This window comes from Corythoichthys intestinalis, chromosome 22, assembly GCF_030265065.1.
Source record: "Corythoichthys intestinalis isolate RoL2023-P3 chromosome 22, ASM3026506v1, whole genome shotgun sequence".
NCBI lineage: Eukaryota > Metazoa > Chordata > Actinopteri > Syngnathiformes > Syngnathidae > Corythoichthys > Corythoichthys intestinalis.
Genome location: NC_080416.1, coordinates 25,575,474 through 25,586,120, shown reverse-complemented (window position 1 = coordinate 25,586,120; position 10,647 = coordinate 25,575,474). Strand labels below are relative to the sequence as shown.

The 10,647-nt window shown below is 38.8% G+C and overlaps 1 protein-coding gene across 1 annotated transcript in view; it reads right to left on the bottom strand.

Annotated features, from left to right (window-relative positions):
• Window positions 1-8,156: 8,156 nt before the first annotated feature.
• LOC130910996 (uncharacterized) overlaps window positions 8,157-10,647 on the bottom strand; it is a 30,410-nt gene continuing 27,919 nt past the window's right edge. The window contains exon 10 of the mRNA XM_057828698.1: window positions 8,157-10,016. Within this exon, the coding sequence (XP_057684681.1) occupies window positions 9,714-10,016 (303 nt within the window). The 3' untranslated portion in view covers window positions 8,157-9,713. The remainder of the gene's footprint in view (window positions 10,017-10,647) is intronic.

Genomic DNA, 10,647 nt, shown 5'->3' with positions numbered 1-10,647 from the left:
TGAGCCATTTCTGAAACCAATTGAATGATTAAAAGTCAGGTTATTAGCAATTGTTTCTACAAAATGGATAAGCGACAAGACTTTTGTCAGGGACTGTACATGTGCAACACGAAAATGGCGTAAATTAATGCTTAACGACACGGCAAAGTCGTTAACAGTGAGAGAGCGGGGTGCAGTTGTTGTGTGCAGCTAACATGGTAGGATGTGTCTGAGAACTTTTCTACATGTCCTCCCATGATCAAACTTAAGTAAATATTCCTTTTTTTAAAGAAAGTTTGTAGTGTTTACTTTGGAATCGCTGCATTCGCGGGCATTTTTAATGTAATGCGCATGCGTAGAACCGCAAAGTTGCAATTTCTGATGGGTTGCAAAATTTGTCAGAACTCCCTGACATAAAGGTCGGCACGGAGCCTGATTTTTTCTTTTCTTTTTTTTTTTTTTTTTCTTCTGGACTTGGGGTTAAACCATATATAACCACAAAAATACAAAAACTGCTTTTGGCACATTTTTACATACACACAATAAAACACAGGCTACTGCATTACACTGAAACTTATTTGAGAAATTGATTTTCATTCAAAATTGTATTTTTTTTGCACTGATTTGCAAAATTTCATCTAAAACTCCCTCTGATTTTCTTATTTTCCTCAAATGTAAATGCAAAACCTCAATTTGAACTATTTAAGGACATATGGATGTGCATTAAAATTGAAGATAACCCATTAATTTCTTTGAAATAATAAAGATATAATCAACATACATTGTAAAATAAGTACAAATGAATTATAATACGCACACTGAACTGTAATAAAGTGATCCTTCGCTACTTCACGCTTCAAACTTCGCGCCCTCAGTCCATTGCTGATTTTTTTTTTTTTTTTAATTAAAAAAAAATTATTAACTAAATAAATACAGATGTGCTGTCTTGATCCGATTTCATAGTCTCACTCTCCCTCCTGCTGCTTTTCTTAGTCAGGCAGTCCACTGGAGTTTCTTATTAAAGTTAAGAGTGATTGAAAGACATTATGGTTTGATCTTGCCAGTGATGCTTGCAAGCTGAAACCTCAAAGTACCGCATGCGTCAATCACCGTTTAGCTTGTTAAACGGTTGCTGTGGCAACTCATTGTGTGTAGGTGAGCAGCTTGAGCGGAATTGAATGGACCAACTCAATGAAGCATTTAATAAAGACGAGCATTTTCCTACTTTATTTTTGTTTCAAAATAATTCGGTGAGACAGCAACATGTTTAAAACTTATCATAATTACTACGCATAGGCTGAGTTTGACTTTTGTGGTGGGGTGGGGGGTAAAAATGTTGATGACCCCGAAACGCTGTGTCAACAATAAAATTAACCTACAAGATATATGCTCAGAAAGGAGCTTAGTCCATGGGCGTACACACAGGCATCTCAGCTGTGTGTGTGTGCGTGCGTGTGTGAGTGCGTGTGTTTTTCTGTCTTACCTAGTGGAGAAGTAGACGCCGCATCCTTTTTTAAAAATTATACTTTGGAGAAAAAAAGTGAAAAAACATGTCTTATATCTATCTCTTTCAAATGCAAAATCTGAATAAATGCATTGAACACACACAATTAAAAAAAAAAAAAAAAAATTCAAAAAAAGAAATTGGTGGGGCACTACTTTGTGGTTTTTCACTTATTACCGCGGGTTATGGTCCCCATTAACATCAAAAAACGAGGGATCACTGTATATTTTGAAGATAACACAAACATTAATTTTATTTATTTTTTTTTTACTTTTTTTTTTTTAATTATAAGGAAATAAAAAGTAGCCTAACATAAATGGACAAAAATAAGTTCAAAGTGCACATTAACATGGAAGATGTTCTCTTCAACACTTTCTTTTCTCTTAAATATCTGATCAATTTTCCATTGCATTGGCCATTTTTATCACATAAATTCAACAAGCTTGTGTTTTTTTTTCTCTATTTGGTGTTTCAAAAAATGTGCTTTTGAACCAATCAGAGCTAACTATCCATGCTGATCACATGTCAGTACATCAGCCAATTGAACGGACAGCAGAGTCCAGGGTGAATTGCTGCACGCATGTGCACATCGACGCGACTTGTCAGACTCAGATACTGAGACAGAGACGCTAGGAAGAACTACGTGGAATAAATAAATGAATAATAGATACTGGTGGAGATTGTTCTTCTTGGAGATGTGTGTGTGGCAGCCTGGCAGGTTGTTTTTTTTAACATGGAGTTTTGACAGTTGACGTCATATTTTCGGGATTGAAGCACCATCCCGCCTTGCTCAGGCCCTGAATCTTTTACTGGAATCGCGTTCCGGACCATTCCGGACCACTTTCAGCCCTGCTTATAGACATATACACCAGTGTTTTTCAACCTTTTCTGAGTCATGGCACATTTTTACATTGGAAAAAATCTCGCGGCACACCACAAGCCAAAATGTTCCAAAATTACTTTCTGTACAGTACATTTAATTAAAAAAAAAAATCTCAGTATTTATACTTACTCAGTGTGAAACTTAAGTCTGTTTAGATTAATACAAAACCGATATCCTGACACGAATCTTCCTCAACGACTCTCAGTCTGTTTTTACTTTTTTTTTTGGGGGGGGGGGCAGTTAGGCTTATAAAGCTAAAAATAATCAGACAGGGGGACTTTAGCAATGCCTTTAACCGCATCAGGGCCGAGCATCTCGCTGACAATGGCTTTGCAGGCAGATAGTATTAATATCTCTGCAACAATGTGGGACTTCTTGGATTTAGCAACAATTTCAGCAACAAGTTAACTGGCTTTGAGAGCTTTCGCATTTAACTTTGCAGTTTTTCTCAAAAGAGTTGCCTGTTTCTCTATGTATTCATAAAGACAAACAAAATAGTGCATCGACTTGTTTTGAAGCAACGGGTGTTTCATTTGATGATGACGTTTAAGCTTGCTTGGCACCATGGCGCTGTTGGATAGCTTTCAAGAACTGCTCGGATTGCTTGCCATCAGCCACCTTGCGTTCCTCGACAGTGTGTTGGAATAAAACACAGTTGAAGGATTGACCGTCATCACATATGGATAAAATGGAAAGAACACTTTCATGTACAGTATATCGACACTTGATGAATCTAATCAAAGGATTTACAATAGACGTGCTGGGGTCCACACTGTCGCGGACAGCAAGGTGGCTTATGGCTAGACATTGCAGTTCTTGAACGCGACATGAGCAATACACATAACCAAGAACTTTCTACCTACTCCTTCCTTCCTACTGCAATTCCGCCCGATGACGTCGAAAGAAAAAAAAAAAAGCGACATTGGATAATTTCTCGCGGCACACCTGATGATTTCTCACGGCACATTGGTTGAAAAACACTCATATGCACTATTGATTTAAGTGCCCGTAACACGAAAAAGCATGTTTATTTAATAATACAAGCGGTATTTTATGCTACTGAATAAAATGGACCGCTTGGATGTGTGTGGAAGCGATCGCTATATTTATTTAGTTTTTTGAATCCCGCGCCATGAAAATGAGTGACTTCCAGCAACAGTCTCGAGTTGGGAAAGAGGGCGCTGTGACGTGTATGGAGGAAGGAGTCCTCTTCACTATATAGCCGTACTGTTGTATGAGAAGGACTAAGGATTCAGCTGGTTTTGCGGATTAATATGTTTATTTTTCGCATCATGTTAGCCAAACGGCTGCAGAAAATTCTTGCTGTACGAGGGAGAGGCGTGTGCGCCTTTTTGGGGTTTCAAAAGGTTCCCATTCACCGGTGGATATTGGCCAGAACAAGCCCTACTACTGTGGGACCATGGGACTTAAGAGGAAGTGAGTAAACATCATGTTTTGTATTATGTCAAATACTGGGATCATTTTGATATGTAGGCGGCTTGCATTTTGTGGCTGACATGCTCCTTGTCCCCTCGGCCGACGACCGGCAGCTTGTCGGACATCCCCCCGCCGGGAGAGCACTAAACTCGGCTTATTCCCCTCTTCATGTGCCCGGTGTTCTGTCAAATTTTCCGACCGATCAGAAATTGCAACTTTGTGTTTAAAAATAGCCGTGAATACAGCGGTTACAAAGTAAACACTACAAACTTTCTTTAACTAAAGGACTACTTACTTTTGATCATGGATGGGCATGAACAACTGCAGAAGCTCTCCTCCACTGAGTCTCTCGCTGTTTACGACTTCGCCGTGTAGTAAAGCATTATTTAGCCATATTCGTGTTGATCATTTGGCAGCTACACCCTCCTCCGACGTCGGCCGATTTGTTCAGCGGTCATTGTCCAGCTGCTTCCCAGGCGAGCCCTCCTGTCCGTAGTAGCAGGGGAACGAGCTGTAAATTGCTCTCCGCCGGGCGGTTTGCCGATCAACAAAGACAATTGACAACCCAGTCGTCATGTGAAATGATCTGGGCTAGTTATGTGTATTTTTCCACTTCGAAGACTTTGAAACATCACTCGGTTTGGGTTAGCATGTCGGCTAGCTGTCACGCCTCTTGGTTTGTTTACATTCTCCGAAGCCAGGAAAGGGAAATGACATAAGCCCGATTTAGGCAGCATAAAATATCATTCGGGAGGTGCGACAGTAAAGGTGAAGTCGACAGTTTTGACCATTATGGAGTAATTTTACCATGTCGTCTTGAATAAATGCATTCTTATTATTTCATATTCCATTCAGCACAAGACTGTTATTTGTCATGACCATGCCATTTATTTAGCTATTGGGGAAAAAAATACTTGGATAAAAATAATATTCTGTAAAAATATTGGAGTAGAGAGACTGAAACAATGACATTTTGCGGCTCTCTTCGTTACGTTTTCCTCGTTCTGAATAATTCCCCCTCAACGGGCTGACTGGTCCTTCTCAAGCCATTTATTTAGCTATTGGGGAAAATACTTGGATAAAAAGAATATCCCGTAAAAATATTGGAGTACAGAGACTGAAACAATGACATTTTGCGGCTCTCTTCGTCGCGTTTTCCTTGTTTTGAATAATTCCGCCTCAATGGGCTGCACACCAAATCAGATGAAATCGTGACTCCGCTGAAGTCATCCACCTGTTGGGGACGCTAGAGCCCTATAATGGTAGGCGTAGCTAACCGGCAGATTAAAAGATTAATTTCTCGTCATCTGCGCTCTGCTAAATTGTTGTATATAGTCGAATCGTCTCAAAATATGATTCCAATTCTAATCCTATTTAAGACTTTTTTTCTCCTGTCGTACGCACTTTAACTGTAGCTACCTGCTGTTTCAAAAACTTGCAGAAAGACAAAAATAGCATCAATGGTGTATTGAAAATGCATTTATTCAGAATTACTCATTCATTACAGAAAAGATAACACTACAAAACTCTGGGCAGGATGCAAAAAGTCATACTGAGTGTAGAAATGCGGAATGATTCTTCAAGCTGACAATGGAGTGTTTGTTCGTGGCTGTACAACAAACCGGTCGAGTGAAAACAAATACAAAACAGTATGAAATAGTCATCCACGTTTCTTCCCGTCGCATGCACACAAAGCAATCCAGCATATTGTAAACACAGATGTGAACTGTGACACCTGAACATTGTGTACATCCATTTAGACTCTTATTACATATTAAGCACAAGCTCATTTCAGGTCCTTGTGGTGAATCAAGACAAGATATATGTGAAAAAAATGACAATATTTCATGAAACCTGTACTCGTTTTACTACTTCTCCAACAAGTGCATGCGCAAATATGCTCATAATGAATAAAAATGTGCTTATGCCTGAAAGTAACATAGGTCTGATAAATATATAATATCTAGGTAAGAAAAACGTGAGCGTAAAGTGTCACAAGGCATTGCAATCATGCATATTAGTCAAGACCTGCCCCGTCCAATATGGCGGCGGTGTTGACGGCAAACGTAGAAATCAGATAAACTAACATATTACCAATGTTACTCATCAGAAATATTGCTTATATTAGTTGAGCTCAAGCTTTTTACACATATATAAGTGTGTATATATTTAAGAAACATGCCATTGAAAAATCATTAATTCAGCGTCAGTTAATATACGATTAAATATGTATTTACATCAGCTGCTACTTCATTGTGAGTGAGTCCTTTTCTTAAAAACATTGTGCTAATATACTTATCCAATCTGTGAATGTGATCCCTGCTGCATTTTTTGGGGAGCTGAACAGTTGAACAAATTGCATTACTTTGTCTTTGGTGTTCTTCCACTTTGCTCAGGGAAAATGTGAACGTTTGACCTTCCCTTACACCTGTAAATCCAAGAAGCTGGCGTATGTACATCTGTCATCTCAGTTCTGCTCGTCACTCTCTATTTTAGAGTTATTTTCCGCAAGTTCCCAGAGAAGAAGACCTAAGTGGAAGCTCTTTTGTTTTTGGCTCACATGCATTGATTGGACTGTTTGAAGTGCTTGTGGAAGGCATGCACACGGCTGTTTTGTTTTTCTTCTGACATTGCGCTATTGTTGTTATTGTGCTCTACCGTAAGTGCAAAGTCTAATGGTTCTCATACTGGGGTCCCAGGTAGAGTAGGAAGTAGGGCATGCAAAAAGTGCTTATGAAGAGCGGTTGCTACAAGAGCCGTTAGTTCCATCAGCTATCAATCTTGGACAAAATCAAGGTAGTTTTTATACCTTTTTTTTCAGATTATAAGTAGCACTTTCTTCATAGTTTGGCTATAAATGACAATGAAAATGAAGACTTAAATGGATTTTGGAGTGATTTGGCAAAATGAAATGGAGAGTTTTGTAAACAAGTGATGTTTTGTTGCTTAGGTTATAGTTAACTCTTAATATGTTTTGTTAACAAACGCCTATTTAGGCTGCTGTTTTCCATTTTATTGTTATTACTAGAGTTGTCCGATAATATCAGTCGATAAAAGCATTTTAAAATGATATCGGACAATGTCGACATCGGTTTTGGGCCAAAATGCAAGTTGCCTTCAAAGTGAAAGTAGTTCTGCCTTTGCACACGGGCTGGTCACAGCTTAGCAGAGCAGTTATGCTTATTGACCATAAGATGTCTCCAAGCTAAGATGCTTGGGATTTGTTAAGTGAGCGGACCATTTGAACTGGGCTTCACAATACAATTACCCATCGTCAGTGTTGTTACTAATGGCGTTAAGAGTGAAACAGCATTTCTAACATCGTTATTTTTTTCAGTTGTGAGGAATCTAATTAATTACTTTTCCCATCTTTGCAACAGTATTACCGTTACTGAGGATGTGGAGGGGCATGTTACTACAAATTGGTTGAATGAAGTGGGACCTGTCTGATTTTGTCACACATCAGCTGCCTAGGAGATGCTGTTGCAAACGCCATGATGATTGGCTAGGTGGGCAGATCATGTTGTGCTTCACTGCACGCACTGGCAAACACAACAAGACAGCGATAATGGCGACGGGCCAGGGAATTTCAAAGGTAGCGTTGTCAAACTTGTATTATTTTCCATATTTAATGTTGTTACTTCATGGAATATTTAACGATAGGGTTCTGTTTATTGTGCAGTAGGCCTAACCCTTGACTCCACCATCAGTTGACAAGACAACTCCTCCAGACTTTGCACCACACCATCCCGTAGGAGGCCGACCCATAGAGCGTTGAGGTGGCTTTCACTATTCACTGTGATAAACTCAAATACACGCTGCATTCTAACTCCGGATTTAGGTGGAAATAGGACGACGTTTTTACTTCATACAAGTAGGCAGGAGTATCTCAAGAGTGATTTGGTTGAGGGTTCAAGGTAATTATTATATTTTTTACACCATGCATGCACTTTGAAACGTTGAGAATAGAATGAAATAAACAAAAAAAAATAAGCCTTTTAATTTAGCTTGAAATATTTACGTAAAATGAATGATAACTGCCTGGTGTTTCTGCTTTTAACCAAGAGTCTAGACTGTTTTACGTTCATATCTACAGAAATTCCGCGATTTAAGCATTTATTTGCAAGAATTTTTGTTTTTGTTTCGTGACGGCCGCAATTTTGGATTTTGTATCTCTACCCAAAAGTGGAATTCAACCTAAATAAGTTGTGATTGTATATCGAAAAATGCAAACTTTGCTTTTGTTGAGTAAAATTAAGATGATTCTGCATGCTTTCCTCAAGATTAAGTTTTTGATGTGAAAATTAGGCGATTTATTAGCTGATGAAAACTTGCACTTGCAATTTTTTAAAAAAAAATGTCAGTTGCCATTTTGAGCAAACTTATACGACATGTTAAATATTGCTATTGATCCTGAAAATGTAGGTCATTACCTCTGCATTTGGTGATTTTTTTTTTGTATGTAGCGTAAAATTTGAGAATTTTATAGCAATTTTAAGTTTAGTTGTACAAAAAAAATAATCGGGATTTTATTAGGGACCGACTTTGAATTTTTTTTTGACATCGCTGCTCATGGAGACTTATACTGTATATGCAGAAGGGAGGTGTCTGTCTTGGTTTTAGGACGCTAGCAGTCTTGGTTTTGAAAATATTTGAATTTTTAGTTTTTGAAAATAGGCCCCCAACGGATCGGCCCCGAGCCCCGTGTCCTATCAACTGATAGCGGGGTCTATGGCCTGACATACAGTTTCAGAGATTTGCATTGGTTAATGATCAGTTACCATTTGTGTTTTCTTAACAGGCAGAATTAGTTAATCCAAATAAATAGCAAATGTTCTAAAATAATGTATATAGTGTTTTTATTCTTCAATCAGTTAATATGAACGTATGTGAAAGATGTAATGGAATGTAAAATGTAATAACGTGTTGAAGATGAAAAGTAATGTCAGCTACTTTGCTGAGTAGCTAATTACTCTTTCAATAAGGTAACAAGCTAATTACTCTTTCAATGAGGTAACTGAGTTGTTACTAACTCAATTACTTTTTGGGAGAAGTCATTTGCAAATGTTACTAATTACTTTTTTAAAGTAAGTTTAACAACACTGGTCATCATTTGTTAAGTCCAGGACCGCATATAGTACAAGCTAAAAGTTTGGACACACCTTCTCATTCGTGCGTATTCTCTATTTACATGACTATTTACATTGTAAATTCTCACTGATGGTAATAAAACTATGAATGAACACGTGTGGGATTATGTACTTAGCAAAAAAGGTGGAATAACTATAACTGTTTTTTGACTTCACAGGTATGCCTTTTCAGGGTTGATTAGTGGAATTTATTGCTTTATCAATGGAGTCGGGACCTTCATTTGTGTTACAATGAATGAGGTGTGTCCAAACTTTTGGGCTGTACTGTATATCGGTATCGATTTTATATCAGTATCGGATTTTTAGAACTGAACAACATCGGAATATTGGTTAAAATGTCATTATTGGACAACTCTAGTTATGACTACAATGTAGACTGTTTGTGTTTGGTCTCTCATAAAATTATAGTCAATATAGATTATTATTTCTTCATGATAGCAGGACATTTAAAATAAAAGTATTAATTATTACTTTTCAATTAATCTTTTTACAGAATGTGATTCTTCTCAACTTACTTATTAATCACGATTAAAATTATATTGCTCCTAGAAATGGGATGATTATTTAATGTTTTTTAAAAAAAATCTAAAAAGTATTATTTTTAACTAGCATTTGGAACATGAAGAAAATACTGGAAAAATATATTCACATGTAAAGGGTACCTGGCCCTGAAATGTTTGAGAATCCTTTTAATTGACACTGATGTCCTAATTTGGGATTGTGCTTCCCGTAAAGATGTGAATTCTGGCAATGACAGCTCTCAGGTGCTCTGCGTCACGTCCTCCTTCAATTCTCCATCCTCAGCCGCAGTCTCATCGCCAGCGGGTGGATCGGAAAGGCAATGGGCGTCCCTGTCCGGCACCGGCATGGCCTCACAGTCGTGCTCGGGCGTGGGACTCGGAAAGCGACCGTCAAGGAGGGGCTTGTGGGAAGCGCAGGTCATGGCGGCTTCCGTGTCGCTGTCCAGCGGGAGGCCGGAGTCCATCCCGGAGTCACTCATCTCCAGGAAGTTGGCGTCTGACGTGAGTGCCTGATACCCGCCTGGTTTGGACACTTCCAGGCCCTGAGGAAGAAATTTGGATAAAAAATTGTTCTCTATTCTAGTCAATATAAAACAGTAGATGTGAACCCACCGGCTGCCATTGACATTGATAGACATTCAATCGATTTTGGAATCAACTGGATGTCTACAGCCGCCAATGGCAGCCAATTAGTTAACATTAACAACTGGCACGTGTTGATGGGTGTGTGGGGGGTGCTTGAGCACCTGCCCTACATGCCCAAAGTGCGCCTTTTGAATGTTTTTTTTTTGTGCGTATGTGTATGCTGGCCGACTGTGCAGGCACGACACCAAGTACCTTACTTGAACACCAAAAACACCTTTAAAAAAAAAAAAAAAAAAAAAAAAAACTGTCTGTGTGCTGCTAACCCGGCGTGTAACCTCCCACCACAACGCGCTCTTCCTCTTTGACCTGGGTGTGTGGTAAGAAGTCCGAAGACATCTGGTGGTTGGAAACGAACAGTGTTACCCTTATAAACTTTGAGCAAATAGTGAAAATTTTTACACTAGGTTTATTGTGGAGATTTCACATAACAACGGGAAAGGCTCTCGGCTGCTCCCGTGGCTAATCTGATGAGTCTGGATCAAGATCGGTCTCACTTTTTTCATCATCTTCATCGTTGGTTTCAACCCC